Source organism: Pollachius pollachius (genome assembly GCF_949987615.1).
Source record: "Pollachius pollachius genome assembly, chromosome: 6".
Taxonomy (NCBI): Eukaryota; Metazoa; Chordata; class Actinopteri; order Gadiformes; family Gadidae; genus Pollachius; species Pollachius pollachius.
In genome coordinates this window covers 4320561-4338298 of record NC_136939.1, presented here as the reverse complement: position 1 = coordinate 4338298, position 17738 = coordinate 4320561, and the positions used below count along the sequence as shown (strand labels likewise).

The following is a 17738-nucleotide window of genomic DNA, read 5'->3' as shown; positions in this document are numbered from 1 at the left end:
TATTTGTAATGTGCCACATTTTGTCTATTTCCAAAGTTATTCCATGTCCTTCACTGTACTGTATCTCCTCCATGTAGCAACAATGTTCTGCAGATTTCTAACTGTTAATATCATTAACAATACCTGAAGCCTTAGTGGGTTATTAATGGATTCTTTTCCTACTTTAAACCTTAGCTATCAGCAGTGGAAATGATGATAAACCGTTTGGGACCGATTTCATGTCCGGTATTACCATGTCAAAATGAATAGATTAAATAAAAGGAATTCTTCCACATCATCAACCAGCCCTGGAGCCTGAATGAAATCACAGTTGGCAACAGAGGAAAAGCCAATTATGGGATGTGGAAGCTTCTACCTTGAAGCGTGTGTCTGTCAGGCTGAGCTGGAATGCATCAATCTGGGAGGAGAGAGGAGAGCAGGGGAGAGGAGAGAGGACAGAAGGGAGGAGAGAGGGGGAGAAAGGAGAGGAGGGGGGAGAGATGAGATGAGAGGGAAGACGAGAGAAGGGGAGAGAGGGGGAGAGAGGAGAGGAGATGAGAGAAGAGAGGAGGGGGGAGGAGAGAAGGGGAGAGAGGAGAGAAGGAGAAAGAGGAGAGTAGAGGAGGAGGGGAGAGGAGAGGGCCATGTGAGTCTGGCTGATGCCCACTTAATTTGAAATCAAGTGGTAATAATTTGCTATTAGTTATAATCTCAGAAACTATACAGTTTACATATGTTTAACGTTTTAATGTTAAACGTTATTTGATATCCCTTCAACTGAAAATCCATTTTAAAAATTCCGCGGCCGTAGTCTTTTTGACCATCTCAGCCTCCTGTAGCTCTACCGGAAGCCGGAAACAGCAACCCGCGCTAGAAAAACTTCGCGGGAGTTTATGACAGAACAACAACAGAAGACTACACTCAGAAGTAAACAAAACTTACTTCACGTTTAAAACTGAAATGAGTCTTTGGGTGGACAAATACCGCCCGGCCTCCCTGGGGAAACTCGACTACCATAAAGAACAAGCAGTGCAGCTGAAGAACCTGGTGAGTCCAACAAACTGCGGGAAACAGGCTCGTCTGCTAGGCTAAACACTGCCCACATTGACCTGACGGATCGATTCAGCGCGTTTCTTTAAACGCATATACAATGTAACCGTCGGCACAAGACTTCGCTAGATATGCATTGTGTCTATAGGTCGTTTGACTCAGTTTGCCCATGTTTGTTCAGGTGCAATGTGGAGATTTCCCCCATCTCCTGGTGTACGGACCGTCGGGCGCAGGGAAGAAGACCCGCATCATGTGTCTCCTGAAGGAGCTGTACGGAGCCGGGGTGGAGAAGCTGCGTATCGAGCACCAGACCATCGTTGTAAGAGAAGCGACCAACCAACTAGTTTGTTACGGTGTTCACCAGATATGTCAGATGTGGTACAGATGCTGTGCTCTGGTTTATGATCACTTTGGATCGAAGATACTGTCTTTCTTTGACTCACCTGCCTTTGCATTTCTTGTCCACAGGCGCCCTCGAAGAAGAAAATAGAAATCAACACGATAGCCAGTAACTACCACTTGGAGGTCAACCCGAGGTACACACGTTACCTTCTATAAGACAACACAGCATTGCTTTGAGCTTCCTACATGAGTCAGTGTTGACTTGTAGGGCTCGTACCGCAGTGACCACCTCCATTATGGAAGCACTGAATGTTAGTTTTAATTTATAATAGTGACGCTTACGTTAGCCAGGGTTACAGTGTATTTAGGTTGATTACGGATCCGAGTCCTCAATATGTCCCCAATATGGGTATGAGCGTCGCAAACGCGAAATCCCATGATGCACTGTGATGTACGAGCCCTGCTCTGCGCTGCCTCAGTGACGCCGGTAACCAGGACCGCGTGGTGATCCAGGAGCTGATCAAGACGGTGGCTCAGTCCCAGCAGATCCAGTCCAGCACACAGAGGGAGTTCAAAGGTCAGAAGCTAACGTCTCAAGCCTCAGAGGCCAGGTCACACCGAAACAGGGCCTACAATGTACAAAAACAAAGACAATTATGAGTTGTTTACTGATTAAAAGTTTCGTTTTATTCTGGATTTTAATTATTGTGGCGCAGTTTAGTATGTCTGACAGGTCTGTGCATTAGATATATCTGTAGTAGTAGTAGTAGTATCTTAACCCTGGGTCTCTGGTTCCTCCTACCAGTGGTGCTGCTGACCGAGGTGGACCGCCTCACCAAGGACGCCCAGCATGCATTGCGTCGCACCATGGAGAAGTACATGAGCACCTGCCGCCTCATCCTGTGCTGTAACTCCACCTCCAAGGTGATCGGGCCAATCAGGAGCCGCTGCCTGGGCGTGCGAGTGCCGCTGCCCAGCGCCGAGGAGGTAACGGCTCCAGGCTGCCGACCTGACAGGTGTTCACTGTAAAGCCTCTTTAAGGCTTTTAGTGAGCCAGTTACAGTGCATGTTATAGAGGCTTCCTTTACATGGAATGTAACTGCCGGACTCCCATGTTTAAAAATTACTCTATTTTTTGTTCATTGATATTAGCAATATTAACAAAATTATAATGTTACATTATTTTATGACGTACCTTTAGAGAAGCTCTTAACAACGGATAAAATAACACTTTATTATGATATAAGGATAATCTAAGGACATTTAGTCCAATAGCAAAGTTCACCTAGCATTGATTAATGTTATCCACTGACAATCACTTGTGAACCCAATTCACCCTCCGTCCTTTTTTATGCGTTTTGTCCTCTCCCCTGGGGTTGTGCCCCATCACGTCGTGTGCTGCTGCAGGTGTGCAGCGTCCTGTCGACCGTGTGTAAGAAGGAGGGCCTGTCTCTGCCCTCGGAGCTCGCCCGGCAGATCAGTGAGCGCTCGGGACGCAACCTCCGCAAGGCGCTGCTGATGTGCGAGGCCTGCAGAGTGCAACAGTAAGGCCCGGTCCCTCTCTCGTTCCCTCTCTCGTGTGTATTCTGAGGACCCAAAGCAGCCATATTTTCCCCCGATAACCTGAAGACCTTTGGGGACAGCGCCTTCAGTGTGGCAGCCCCACTCTCTGGAACTCTCCCCCGGCTAAGACCAACTTCTAAACACTTGTAAAAAACCAATGAAATCGTACCTGTTCACCTGTCTATTGTCTCTAGTTAATTGAGGCCATCCTCTGCTATCCTTGGACCACTATTTTGTCCCTGAATCATTTTGTTTTGCTGTGTGTCCCTGTATAAATGAGTTATTTTATTAACATGTGAAAGGATGCTGGAGGCGGGAGTCTTTAGATCTGATGATAGTATCTCTGCGTCGCTGCACTGCTAGCCTGACGCCAGGAAACAGGCTGCTCATTGATATTCTTTATTTTCCAAATGAAGACCCGATCGAATGAGTTTCATTCAGAAGGTGTTCGGGCGCATTACTGTGGAGTTTATACTGATTAAAGCCCCGACACAGAATGTAGCTCCCTTTGACCGAAGTGTAGTTACTTTTAACGTGTTGTAATGCATTCAGGTGTCTTACTTTGAAGATAAGGTCACTGGCTGATTGGTCTGGTCACTTCCTGATTGGTATGCTCTCTTCCTGATTGGTATGCGCTCTTCCTGATTGGTCTGGTCTCTTCCTGATTGGTATGGATTCTTCCTGATTGGTCTGTTCTCTTCCTGATTGGTATGCTCTCTTCCTGTCCTCCAGGTATCCCTTCTCAGCGGACCAGGCGGTGCCGGAGACGGACTGGGAGGTGTATCTGAGGGAGACGGCCAATGCCATCGTCAGCCAGCAGAGCCCTGCCAGGTAAGCAGAGAGACAACCATGAGGGAATCATCCTAGGTGGAAGACTTTGTTCCCATATCTTTTTTTATTTGATTAACCTGAATTTAATACAATTATGAATGAACCAGTTTCTCTTTATTTTTCTTCCATTGACAGTTGTGACCAAGCCAATGATTTTTACTGTTTCCTTTTCTGTTCTTCAGGTTAATGGAAGTACGAGCCAGACTCTATGAGCTCCTGACTCACTGCATCCCTCCTGAGATTATTATGAAGGTACAGTAAACCCCCTCCTGCTGCCGTTATCCCCACTGAGTGCGTTCACATGCAGACGGAATTTGAAATCATTCATCTATTTAGGGCATTGTAATGTTATTGGTTAAAACTGCTTCTGATTACTGTAATCTAGTTAAAGCTCTAATCAGGTTATGTTATGCAAGAATCTTACCTTGGCATGGTTTTAAGTTCTCACACACACACACACACACACCATTTCTAGGCAAATACTGCAAGAAAACAGTTCACAGGTGTTCTGTTCACACCTCTTGACTTCAGCAGTGTTCTACCCCACTGACCCCCCACTGGCGTCAGGCCATGGTCCCTGTGGCCTCTCCCCCGCGTTCCCCGCCTCTAACCGGGCACTAACCTCCGGTCCGGGGGCGTTGCAGGGTCTTGTGGCCGAGCTGCTGAGCAACTGCGACGGGCAGCTGAAGACGGAGGTGACCCACATCGCGGCCTACTACGAGCACCGACTGCAGCTGGGCAACAAGGCCATCTACCACCTGGAGGCCTTCACCGCCAAGTTCATGGCCATCTACAAGAAGTTCATGGAGGACGGCCTGGACGGACTCATGTTCTAGAGGGGCTGGGGGGGGGACCAGGGAGAACTCGAAGGGGGAGCCTTCGCCAAACTCCGAGGAGGTGGATGATGATGATGATGAGGAGGCGGGATCTCACGTCTCTGTGCAGCACTTGGAAGGGTGGATAAGTTGCGGGCTTGGTATCGTGGCTGATAATATTTCACTGAAATAAATGTTATGTTATTTGTACATTCATTTTATTTATTATGCAGGCATGACATTTAATGATAGGGGCATGATGAGTTCCCTCATTGGTTCATGTTTTTTATGGAAATCCCATGAGTGGTAGGAGAAGTGATTGTACAGTACCATTATGGTGCATTATGGGATATTAATTTCCTCAAGGCAGAGTATTGAGTTTACATTTAATAAGTGCATGGTTGGCAGAGTTTTGTAGAAGGCAATACTATTTTGCAAAGGTGCACTCAAACACAAAGAATAGAAAAACGCTTTCTATACACTGTCAAATAGTTTCAAAATTATCAATGTATATATATAAGTAGTCTGCGTTCCATTACAGTAAGATATATATAGATAGGGGAAATTGTAAGGGTTAAATACATATGGGCTACCAAAACAAATTTGACTGGTCAGATTCAATACATATTGGAGGATCAATGGTTTCCTTTATAAGGTGACTTTGCTGCACAATAGAAAGTGTAAAAGAAAAGTGTAATCATGAATGACATGACCTTGTTAAAGGTGATATTATGCCACCGGGTGAGTTTGATTAGACATTACAGACCTTTTTCCTGTGTTTTAGTGACATCACAAGTGGGCGTGTCCACCTAGATGTATGATGGAGAGGTAAGCAACATTTGCTACGGCCCCCTGGGTAGGCTGGTCTATCCGGCCTACATCTAGGTGGACACGCGCACGTGTGATGTAGCTGAACCACAGGTAAAGGCAGATTTTTAAACAGCTTGTAATGGCTAATCACGCGTCGCTCACACCTGGTGGCATATTTAACCTAACCTCCTCCCTACGACGTAGTTTACACCGTATCCAAGCTAATGAACCCAAACATAAATGCAGTTATGAATAGCAAGTCTTTTCATTTACATTTAATCGTCCAAGACCAAAGTTAACTTTAGCAGCCAGTCACCCACAAACACACACACCCACGCACACACACCCACAGTAGCGATCAGACACACATCCTCACACAACAGCCAAACCCAGACCTTAAAACAACCAAAGCGTTTAACTACAGCCCGGCGCCGTCAGTAACACTCGGTGCGCCTCTTCGCCGCGTAATAAATAATGAGTCCCAGCGTGATGAGGAACCCGGAGCCCAGCAGCGTGAGGAACCCCAGCAGAGGCCTCCGGGTCAGCAGCTGGCAGTCCAGGCAGGGCAACGGGTCCCGGGGGCACTGCTGGGCGGGCAGCCCCGCCACGGGGAAGCCGTTGTGCTCGATGATGTTGCGGTAGTTGGAGAGCGACGCCTTGACGATGACCTCGTCGTGGACCTGGCCGTACAGTCCGAAGCCCGGGTCCCGCATGTCGCTCAGCGCGTAGGCGAAGTACCCCTTCAGGTTCACCCCATCCAGCGTGGAGGCTGGACGCGATACAACCGGAGAAGCGCAGGAAATAAACAAACGGAAGGAGATGGATTATGTCACATAACCTTTTTGTCTATAGACAGTGACGGAACATTATTTGATGCGCTCACATTACAGCACATAATATTCTCCATAAAAGTAACTAAACCGCCACTAAAATGAAGCCCCAGGAACCTCGGAAAACAAGTGGTCAATTTGCGGTTGCTGATTGATTCTCATTAAGTCACAGATTCTGCCGATCAGTTTGTGCTTGCAGTACTTCAGTTTGACCAGAGATGGTGCTGTTGTCTAAGTTTGAGTGTTTTCCATTCTCTTCCAAGTGGAAAAGGCCTCTCACTTGCACCAGAGAAGCACGCTTGTCATGTGGCTGCTGGTAATATTTTGCACGTTTTGATTTACTTCCGCTCATAAATACTTCATACTACATAACGTGTGGAAGCATGATCATAACCAGCTGTCTACGTTCTCTTCAAGGCCAAACATTACAACCATGTCAAACACGAAAGGAACTCAAACAGTGTTTCAGGGAGTCAGTTCATGAACACATTTCTATTGAGGGATTGTATTGGATTGTAATATGTTCAATACATAACTGTAACCTAGCAATTGTAAGTGCTCGGCACTTGTTTCTATGAACATCTTTACTGTACCGACAGCAATATATTGCTGTTTTTCTTTCTTCTGACAAATATACTCATAGTACGTGGCTTTGGATAAAAGTGTCCCTAAAAATGCCCTAAATGTAAATCTGTAGAAAATCGGTCATGAAAACATGATAACAAACTTTCTCTGTGAACTGTGACCATGTTTCTGCACAAAAACAGCAACAACCACAACAGTGTCGCCAGGCCATAGTGAACAGTGAGAGAGAAAGGTGTGGGATCACATTACCCAGGAGAGGTCTATGTTAGAAACCCGTAACACGTTCCCCTGCGGTGAACGACAGCCACATGTAAACGCCAGGCATGTGGACCAGAAAACTCAAGCTTGAACAGGTCCATGTGTCATGTGTTAATGCGTGTCTTTGTCGGTCAGCTGACAGCCTGTTCTGGGGTCGCTGAGCTGAACCTCCTGTCTAATGATTAATCCGTACAGGACAGAGAGTAGAGGGCTCTAGGAAACAGGTTCAAACACGACACTTCTGACCCACAGGAGCGCGGAAATAGACGGTCGATGGGCAGAAAAACGCTCAGGTGGAAATCCTGTTGAATATTGAATTGTGTAGAATAGAACGCATTCATTCAATATTTCATACCGTGAAAAACAAATGGATATTTTAGAAGATTTTCCAGTTGGTAACCACAAATTCCTAATAAGTCGAAACATATCCGGCAATACATCTCCGGTTTTGGCTGTTTCACCTTAACTCGGAAGAACCAGATCCTGCATTTAGCATCCTATGTTTAGCGGTGCCTTCTGGGCTGGGCGGCGGTTGCCATGGCGACGTGTGGGCGGGGCCTCACCTTTGAGGGCCTCGTTGATGTAGTTGTACAGGTAGTAGACGCGCAGGCTGTCCTTGAAGCGGGCGGGGTCTTCCTGGACCCCGTTGGCCATCACGTAGATGGGCACGTCGCTGTAGTGCTGCTTCACCTGGAGAGGAAGAGGAGTCATGTGACCAGATGGGCAGGGTAGTCATGTGATCCCACGGACGGTCATGTGACTACAGAATGCAAAGGAGTAGTTAGAAATGCAAAAAGTCACCCCTTGTCACGTGAGGTAAACCCACTTCACAAACATGACCCCCTAAAAAATTCATTGCATCCAATACTAATAATTCTTCAAAGAGTGTTTGTGGAATTTGAGATTCAAGAGCAGATGATAAGTAACCATGTGGACGTACTTGACAACGTGTGTGTGTATCTGTGTATTTGTGTGTGTGCTTGTCTGTGTGTTAGTGTTTGTGTATTTATGGTATGTAAGTGTTATTGTGTTTGTGTGTGTGTTTGTGTGTTTATGGTATGTAAGTGTCTGTCTGTCTGTTTGTCTGTCTGTCTGTGCACTGGTCCTCTCACCCAGTTGAGGGCCTTCCTCAGCCCCCAGGGGACCACAGGCCTGGGGGACATGATCCAGGTGGTGTCTATCATGTACTGGACCTCCAGCATGGCGATGTAGGTGTACCTGCATAGGGGAGGAGGGGGAGGGGAGGAGAGGAGGAGAGAGGGGAGGAGAGAGGGGAGAGGGGAGGAGAGAGGAGAGAGGAGAGGGGAGGGGAGGGGAGGAGAGGAGAGGAGAGAGGGGAGGAGAGAGGGGAGAGGAGAGGGGAGGAGAGGAGGGAAGGAGAGGAGGGGAGGAGGGAGAGGGGAGGGGAGGAGAGAGGGGAGGAGAAGAGGGGAGAGAGGGGAGGGGAGAGGAGAGAGGGGAGGAGAGAGGAGAGAGGAGAGGGGAGAGGAGAGGGGAGGGGAGAGGGGAGAGGAGAGGGGAGGAGAGGAGAGGGGAGGGGAGGAGGAGAGGAGAGGGGAGGGGAGGGGAGAGGGGAGGAGGAGGGGAGGAGAGGAGGAGGAGGGAAGAGGAGAGGAGAGAGGAAAGAGGGGATAGGGGAGGGGAGAGGGGAGGAGGAGGGGAGGAGAGGAGGAGGAGGGAAGAGGAGAGGAGAGAGGAAAGAGGGGATAGGGGAGAGGAGAGAGAAGAGGGGAGGAGAGGAGAGAGGAAAGGGGATAGGAGAGAGGGGAGGAGAGAAGAGGAGCGGAGCAGAAGTAAAAAGGAAAGGGTTTAAAGCCCTTGAACAAAAAAAAAAACTTGGTAAAAAAAAGATGGTAGATGCGTTAGTGTCGTTACAAGCAGACCAATGTCAACTACTGCTTGTAACACCACTAACACATCTACCATTTTGTGATGTCCTAGCACCATCTAACATTCCCAGCAAAGGGTGCCTTAGTGTAGTGTGTTTGGTGGGAGAACGGTAGCATGAATAGACAGCGTGTGTGTTCTCCTACGAGTCTTCCTTGGCGTGGGTGACCAGGTCCGTGCTGAAGTGGCTGATGGCAAAGAAGTCAAACGTCCCCTTGACCAGCTGCCGGTCCTCTTCGTTGAACACCGGAAGACTGGTGACAAATAGGCAACAACAGGACACGTCATATCCAAGCTGTAACGGCTGGGGCTTCCTGAGAACAAAGTAAATGCTCATACTTTGAACACCTTTAACTTCTGATGATAACTAAATTGAGGTTAGGTCTTGTAAAAGGACCCGCTTAATGGAAGCCCACAAGAAATAACAATTTATATTGTAGGGTTAGGGTTTGTAGCAGTGGCTACCCTGAGTCATTTTGAAGTTGAAACAAGTTGAATTGGAGCGACTCCCACATTCAAGCCCCAGCGCTCTAGGGTGTATCGGTAGTGTGATTAATTGGAACAACTCCCAGCAGTCAGCAGTTTTTACACATTGCAGTCGACTTATTAGCGGGCACCTTCCCTCTAATAAATCGACTGCAGTGTGGAGACATTAAAATACGAGTTGGGACGACGGTGAGAAGGGTGTGTTACTCCAGGGAGTTGAGCTGCCGCAGCCAGCTCCTCATCCCCACGGGGTAGTCCCCCTTCCCGAAGATGGGCTCGGCGAACCAGCCCACGCGGAAATCCAGTACCCGCTTGGCCGGCTCAACGTCCTCCCGCCGGAACGAGAAGGCCGGCTCCACCCAGTCCATCTGCAGGGCCAGGGACACCTGACACACACGCGCACACACACACGCACACACAGACACACACGCATGCACACACACACACACACACACACAATAACACGCACACATGCATGCACGAACACACACACAAAGTTAATCTGCCGTGCTCGTGCATGCAAAATGTTGAGTGTGTGTGTGTGTGAGCGAGTTAGTGAGTTAGTGAGTCAGTGAGTGAGCGAGCGAGCGAGTCAGTGTGTGTGAGGGTGGAGATTTATTAGGAGTAATTTATGGTTCAAAACAATCAATCAATCCAATCATCAATCAGGTGAAGTTGCATTCAGAGATAGCTGCATAAAGCTGTCATATGTCCTCCTTCATCACTAATAAAACCATCCACCAAAGCATAGCGGCGGGCCCTGACCCACCTGGCCGCCCTGCGTGTGCCTGAAGTGGCGGTGGTAGGCGTGCCAGGCCAGGGCGTGGGCGCGCAGCATCTGGTGGCCCTCCTGGTAGCCCACCGTCTCGTCGTTGGGCTCGTTCAGCGTGATCCACAGCTTAACGTGCTCGCCCAGCTCCCGGTAGCAGAGCCGGGCGTACGCCGCGAACAGGTCGGGCGCCTCCCTGGGGAGAGGAAGGAGGCGACCTTTAACCCCCTACACGCTTTGACCCCTTGACCCCTTCACCCCCTCAGGCTGCAGACGGGCCGCTGAGGGGCTGCTTTGTCGTTTTCGGCTTGCGGGGAACTTTTCGTTTTTTTTTTCTTTTAATTCCCCCTCTCGCTCTCTCCATCCCTCTCCATCCCCCCCCCCTCCCTCCCTCCCTCCCTCCCTCTTTCCCCCCCTGCCCCCCTCTCCTCCCCCTCTCCCTCTCCCTCCATCCCTCCCTCTCCCCTCACCTGTTGAGCCACTTGTTGGAGGTGTGTGTGTGTGGGGGGGGAGGGGCAGGCTGGGTGTGTCTCCCCCTCCCCTCCCTCACTCCCCTCCCATCCCTCTCTCCCCCTCTCTCCCCCTCCCATCCCTCTCCTCCCCTCTCTCTCTCTCCCCCCCCCCCCCCCCTCACCTGTTGAGCCACTTGTTGGAGGTGTGTGTGTGTGGGGGGGGAGGGGCAGGCTGGGTGTGTCTCCCCCTCCCCTCCCTCACTCCCCTCCCATCCCTCTCTCCCCCTCTCTCCCCCTCCCATCCCTCTCCTCCCCTCTCTCTCTCCCCCCCCCCCCCTCACCTGTTGAGCCACTTGTTGGTGGTGTGGAGGGGGGCGGGCAGGCTGGCCGTGTCGCTGGTGTGGTGCCACAGGGTGATGACGGGCGTGACGTTGGCCCTGAGCAGCTGCTGGCTGAAGCAGCGGTAGTAGCGCAGCAGCGAGGCGTTGGGCTGGCTCACGTCGCCCGTGGGGACCAGCGCCGACCAGTTCAGGGAGAAGTGGAAGTGGCTGACGCCCACCTGCCGGATCTCGTTCACCTGGAGGGAGGAGGGGAGGAGAGGAGAGAGGAGAGAGGAGAGAGGAGAGAGGAGGGGAGGAGGGGAGGAGAGGAGGGAGGAGAGAGGAGGGAGGAGAGAGGAGAGAGGAGGGAGGAGAGAGGAGGGAGGAAAGAGGAAGGAGGAGAGAGGAGAGGAGGAGGGAGGAGGAGAGGAGGGGAGGAGGGGAGGAGAGGAGGGAGGAGAGAGGAGAGAGGAGAGAGGAGAGAGGAGGGAGGAGAGAGGAGAGAGGAGGGAGGAGGGAGGAGGGAGGAGAGGAGGAGGGAGAAGAGAGGAGAGAGGAGAGAGGAGGGAGGAGGGAGGAGGGGAGGAGAGAGGAGGGAGGAGAGAGGAGAGAGGAGAGAGGAGGGAGGAGGGAGGAGAGAGGAGGGAGGAGGGAGGAGGGAGGAGGGGAGGAGAGAGGAGGGAGGAGGGAGGAGAGAGGAGGGAGGAGAGAGGAGAGAGGAGGGAGGAGAGAGGAGGGAGGAAAGAGGAAGGAGGAGAGAGGAGAGGAGGAGGGAGGAGGAGAGGAGGGGAGGAGGGGAGGAGAGGAGGGAGGAGGGAGGAGAGAGGAGAGAGGAGAGAGGAGAGAGGAGGGAGGAGAGAGGAGAGAGGAGGGAGGAGGGAGGAGGGAGGAGAGGAGGAGGGAGAAGAGAGGAGAGAGGAGAGAGGAGGGAGGAGGGAGGAGGGGAGGAGAGAGGAGGGAGGAGAGAGGAGAGAGGAGAGAGGAGGGAGGAGGGAGGAGAGAGGAGGGAGGAGGGAGGAGGGAGGAGGGGAGGAGAGAGGAGGGAGGAGAGAGGAGGGAGGAGGGAGGAGAGAGGAGAGAGGAGAGAGGAGGGAGGAGAGAGGAGGGAGGAGGGAGGAGGGAGGAAGGAGAGAGGAGAGAGGAGAGAGGAGGGAGGAGAGAGGAGAGAGGAGAGAGGAAGGAGGAGAGAGGAGAGAGGAGGGAGGAGGGAGGAGAGAGGAGGGAGGAGAGAGGAGAGAGGAGAGAGGAGAGAGGAGAGAGGAGCGAGGAGCGAGGAGAGAGGAGGGAGGAGAGAGGAGGGAGGAGAGAGGAGAGAGGAGGGAGGAGGGAGGAGGGAGGAGGGAGGAGAGAGGAGGGAGGAGGGAGGAGAGAGGAGAGGAGGAGGGAGAAGAGAGGAGAGAGGAGAGAGGAGGGAGGAGGGAGGAGGGGAGGAGAGAGGAGGGAGGAGAGAGGAGAGAGGAGAGAGGAGGGAGGAGGGAGGAGAGAGGAGGGAGGAGGGAGGAGGGAGGAGGGGAGGAGAGGAGGGAGGAGAGAGGAGGGAGGAGAGAGGAGAGAGGAGGGAGGAGGGAGGAGAGAGGAGGGAGGAGGGAGGAGGGAGGAGGGGAGGAGAGGAGGGAGGAGAGAGGAGGGAGGAGAGAGGAGGGAGGAGAGAGGAGAGAGGAGAGAGGAGAGAGGAGGGAGGAGAGAGGAGGGAGGAGAGAGGAGGGAGGAGGGAGGAGGGAGGAGAGAGGAGGGAGGAGGGAGGAGGGAGGAGGGGAGGAGAGGAGGGAGGAGAGAGGAGGGAGGAGAGAGGAGGGAGGAGAGAGGAGAGAGGAGAGAGGAGAGAGGAGGGAGGAGAGAGGAGGGAGGAGAGAGGAGGGAGGAGAGAGGAGGGAGGAAGGAGAGAGGAGAGAGGAGGGAGGAGAGAGGAAGGAGGAGAGAGGAGAGAGGAGAGAGGAGGGAGGAGGGAGGAGGGAGGAGAGAGGAGAGAGGAGGGAGGAGAGAGGAGAGAGGAGGGAGGAGAGAGGAGGGAGGAAGGGCGGTAGAGAGGGCAGGATGTGAGGGGGGTCCTTAGCTCCTCTGGGTTTGCGTTGTACATTGGATTGCATCAAAAACAATGTGACAACAATGTGCATATTTTTCGGTTCCTGGTTGTCTTTAACTACTTTTGGTCCCATGTTTGTTAGTTGTTTGCCTAGTTGTCTGATCTTATTCTTAATTTAAATTGTCTAACTTTTTCATAAGAACACATTGTTATTTACTATCGTGCCCTGTCCTGGTCGGTGCTTTGTGAAATGAACATAGAGATAGTCTTCCAAATCATATGCTACTGATCTTCATGCTTCAGGAAAAAAAAAAATAGAAAAACGGCAGGTCTTTCCATCTCATTGACTGCCACAGCTGTCTCCCCCTTCTGATTGGTCGAGGAATTAAGGAACTCCCCCTGGAGGGAGCAGAGTGACAGACCTGCTGGCAAACGGTGGCGTAGTTAGCGCAGTGCGTGGCCCGGTCCAGGGGCAGCGCGCTGAAGCCCACCAGCCTCTTCAGCTCGCCGTCACTTGAGCGGTTCCACAGGTACACACTGGGGTCCACGAACTGGGTGGGTGTGGTCTCCACCTGGACGAGCAAAGACAACCAATCACACGCCAGATCCCACCAGCCCCTCCCAACAGCTCTGGGTGTGTCTGTCCGTCATGCTGCTGACCAATAGAGATAAAGGAGGGGCCAATAGGGATTAAGGAGTGGCCAATTGCGATTAAGGAGCAGCCAATAGAGAAGGAGGTCGTTATGAATGGAACTCGTTAACAGATTAACCCTTCCACCTCTGACGACGCGTTCACCTGATAGCATTTCAACTTGTATCCCAAGATGCTACTGCTAACAATCCACATCACGGTGGAGCACACCAACCCCCGAACGGTGACTACAGCTGGCTTTTATCCAAAGCGGCTTGCAATGGTTCACGCACACATTACCACACATCGACGGCAGGGTCAACCATGCAAGGCGACAGCCAGCTCGTCAGGAGCAGTGAGGGCGAGGTGTCCCACTTAGGGACCGCCTCGACACTCAGACAGGGGGGAGACGGGCATTCAACCAGCCGCCTTTCGGTTACAAGTCAACCCGCTCTACCTCCTGAGCTGAGCCAACCGAAAAAGGGAACTTCGGGCAGACCGACGAAAAACCAAGCAGGGAATCAAACCCAGATCTGTGGAGCTGTCCCGATACTCGCTCCCACCCCATGGCTGTTGTGTCTTTAATGGTTCGAGCCTCCTCAGTGCACCACATAAACCTGGGGCCAGCTGGGGCCAGCTGGGGCCCGCTTGTAGAGGGGTGATCCTGGGCCCGGTGTTATCAGGCTCCGCAAACAGAGTGGCTCCGTTTGTTTGGTTTATGATTAGGGCCAGCTTCTCCCTTATGGCTCCCGTCTGAGCTGGACTTTAACATTAGGGCTGCGTGGATGAAAACAATAACAGCGTCTACAGCAACAATCACTAACCGGGTTTTAATGATCTATTATCTGAATGATGGGAGGACGCTGAGTTGAATGCGGAAAGATTGGAATTCCTTAATGTTACGGAAAGGTCTGTTCATTCTATGCAGATGTAAACTATTGATTTGATTGATATTTTTAGGACAGAGTCAGGGTCTTGAATAATTGACATGCATCATGAACACGCCTCTCTGGAGTGATGGATAAATATCTTGTGCCGCTTCAATGATCTTTAGTTAATGTTTGCTCAACCTGGAAATGTAATGAGCAACCAATCGTGCTGTGTTCGTACACTCTTTTTTATACAGTATGTTTAAACAGAGACCCAACCCTAACGCACAGACAGACAGACAGACAGACAGACAGACAGACAGACAGACAGACAGACAGACAGACAGACAGACCTACCTGTATGGAGTTAGCGGAGACGCCCCAGGCGAAGTCACAGGGGAAAAACCCCTGGGCAGGGCGGTTCTCTGGCAGCTCAGGGAACCCGTTCTTTTGGATCAAGGCCCTGCAGAGACAAACAACAAACCCAACAATAAAGATACAGGACGTTCTAGATAGGTCCAAATGTATATCTATATTATATTGGATTACATGAATTAAATGATATGACATTTGAAGTACATGACAAGTCTTTGTTATTGTTATTGTCACTTTAAGCATGTATTTAGTCACATGCTCTTGAATTAGAAAATGTCTGTTTCAGCCTTTCAGTTTTTTAATCTTTCAAATTGAACAGAAATTGTTTTTTGGATTCCCTTTAAATTCTTCCTCATTGGCAGAATTCAAATCCTCACAATCCTATGAACATGAACCTGCATTACAACACGTGTTTTAGAACGATCGGATAGGGAGCTTGAGGTCTTGCTCAGGAAACCTTCAGGTAGGTGTAATGGGGTTTGGTGGGGGTCACCTGTAGAAGGTGGCGGAGGTCTTGGGCTCCCTCTTCATGCCCGAGGTTTGGAAGTCCACGTGGTAAAGGCCGGTACGAATCCCGTACTCCCGGTGCCACTCGAAGCCGTCCATCAGAGACCACGCCGTGTAGCCAATCACGTTCACCCGGTCCAGGCTGATGGCTATTGGCCCAAAGAGGGTCAACAACAACAACAACAACACAGATGGAGTGATGATGGTTAGAATTTTGAGTGGAGAAACATTTAGATGAAATAAACAATTGAGGAGATATAGCAGGCATTAGGATAAATGGAAACATTGAGCTGATATGAAGTATTAAGGAGAAATAGAAGGCCTACATTATAATATATGGAAACATTTCGATGATATAGACTATTGAGGAGATACAGGCCTACATGAAGGATATACCTTAACATTAAGAACCGATGAAAGAACACTATTCAGGAGCTGCCTTACATTTCAGGGTCTCCACGATGAACCTCTTGAGGTAGTACATGTGCTTGGGGTCCTCTATGTTGGTGTTCCCCAGGACGTACCTGCACGAGGAACCAGCAGAGAGACGGAGGTCATTGAGGAGCGGGCGCGGACCGAGAGGGAAACAAGACCACCAGGCAACACATTGTGCACGGCCCCTTTGGATGTTGCTACTCGAGGCCTCTTGAGAACGAAACAACGGCCGCAGCAGCAGAGTCTCTCCACCATCTCCTAACACGAGACCCCGCCTCCAAAACAAACATCGATGTGTTCCAGAACAAGGCCCCTCTTCAGCCCATCCTCCTCCCTCATCCCCAGAATGGGGGCACACCCAGCCCACCTACCTGCCCCTCACTGCCCCCCAGAGAGGGGGGGGGGGGGGGGGGGGGGGGGAGGTCGTACCTACCAGCCACTCTGGACCACCAGGATGGGGGGCCGGTTGTACTCTGCGTTCACCCAGTAGAGCAGCATCCTCAGGTCCAGGTCCTCCTTCTGGCCGAACTTCAGGCTGTCGTTGATGAGGTGGAAGCTGAGCGAGGCGCCGTGCGACAGCGCGAAGAAGTCCGCCGTGCCGCGCACCTCCGCCCTCTCCTCCCGCGTGAAGGCGGGCAGCCGGGGGCCCAGCCGCTCCCTCATGCAGGGGGGGTAGTCCCCGTCCACGAAGAGCGGCCGGGCGAACCAGCCCAGCACGTGGTCCAGAGAGCACTGGCACTCCTGGAGGTTCTGGCGCCGCGTGCGGCTGGGATTGATCCAGTGGGAGGCCAGCGCCATGGACAGCTTGCCGCGCTGCCGCGAGCGGTAGCGGCGGTGGTAGAGGTGCCAGGCGGCCGCGTGGGCCTGGGACCGGGACCCGAGGGGAGGGGAGGGGGGTGGAGTATTCCAAGACAAATCGAACTCAATATGACTGAGGTATTAACTATTCAATTTAGAGCAAGTGCCTCGGAAATATGAATATGTAACCCTTATAATCAGTATATACTCAATGATTAAATACTATTATTTTCCATAATCAATACAATCTATTTTTTTTTTATCATTTTAACATATTGGTGGGCATTGTTATCGCTAAAAGGAAAAACGAATTCGCAAAAAAAGCAGTGACATGTATACAGACTAAGAGTTTAATGAGTCTGTACCTTGATGAGATTGTGTCCCACTCTGAACGGGAGGTCAGGGTCATTCTTGATCCCGGGTGCGACCACGCCGGTCCCGTACCCGTGCCAGGCCACCACGAACGGGTTATCAATGGTGATCCAGTACTTGACGTCATCGCCAAACGTCAGGAAACAAAAATCCGCGTAATCTTTGAAAAGCTCCACGATCCGGCGACTGCCCCAGCCGCCGAACGCCTGCTGCAGGGCGTCCGGCAGGTCCCAGTGGTACAGGGTGACCACCGGCTCCACCCGCGCCTCCTTCAGCTTCCTGATCAGCGTCCGGTAATAGTTGGCCCCCGCCGCGTTGTAGCTGCCCCGGGTCCCGTTGGGGAAGATCCGGGGCCAGGAGAGAGAGAACCTGTAGTGGCTGACCCCCAGCTGCTTGATGGCGCGGACGTCTGCGTGGATGTTGTGGTAGCTGTCGCTGCCCACGTCCCCGGTCATCATGCGGGTCCCGCCGCGCGTAAAAGTGTCCCATATAGAGAGCCCCTTGCCGTCCCGGTCAAAGGCGCCCTCGACCTGGTAGGCGGCGGTTCCCACGGCCCACATGAAGTCTCCCGGGAAGGTGTCGTAGAGGAGAGCCTTGTCCCCCGGGTAGGGCAGCTTGGCGAATCTCCCCCAGGTCCTCAGCCCGTCTTTGGGCTTCGCCAGCGCGTCGTCCCACTCGGAGGTAAAGAGCAGCAACGTCATGAGGCCGAACACGACACACATGGTGCCTTTCTTTTGTTGCCTTTACCGTT

The 17738-nt window shown here is 51.8% G+C and overlaps 2 protein-coding genes across 2 annotated transcripts; one reads left to right on the top strand and one right to left on the bottom strand.

Annotated features, from left to right (window-relative positions):
• Positions 1 to 869: 869 nt before the first annotated feature.
• On the top strand, positions 870 to 4601 carry rfc3 (replication factor C (activator 1) 3; the record flags this gene model as incomplete). The annotated part of the gene is made up of 9 exons (XM_079738411.1): positions 870 to 1026; positions 1211 to 1348; positions 1498 to 1565; positions 1851 to 1948; positions 2177 to 2358; positions 2779 to 2915; positions 3667 to 3765; positions 3948 to 4017; positions 4410 to 4601. The coding sequence occupies exons 1-9, from the start codon at positions 940 to 942 to the stop codon at positions 4599 to 4601; spliced, it is 1071 nt and encodes a 356-aa protein (XP_079594537.1). The 5' UTR covers positions 870 to 939.
• Positions 4602 to 5824: 1223 nt separating this feature from the next.
• kl (klotho) lies at positions 5825 to 17709 on the bottom strand (the record flags this gene model as incomplete). The annotated part of the gene is made up of 13 exons (XM_079738410.1): positions 5825 to 6159; positions 7627 to 7753; positions 8176 to 8281; positions 9097 to 9204; positions 9644 to 9822; positions 10206 to 10401; positions 10999 to 11234; positions 13423 to 13572; positions 14858 to 14963; positions 15369 to 15531; positions 15827 to 15906; positions 16251 to 16681; positions 16981 to 17709. 13 exons carry the CDS (start codon positions 17707 to 17709, stop codon positions 5825 to 5827), a joined length of 2946 nt encoding a protein of 981 aa, XP_079594536.1.
• Between the last annotated feature and the right edge of the window lie 29 nt (positions 17710 to 17738).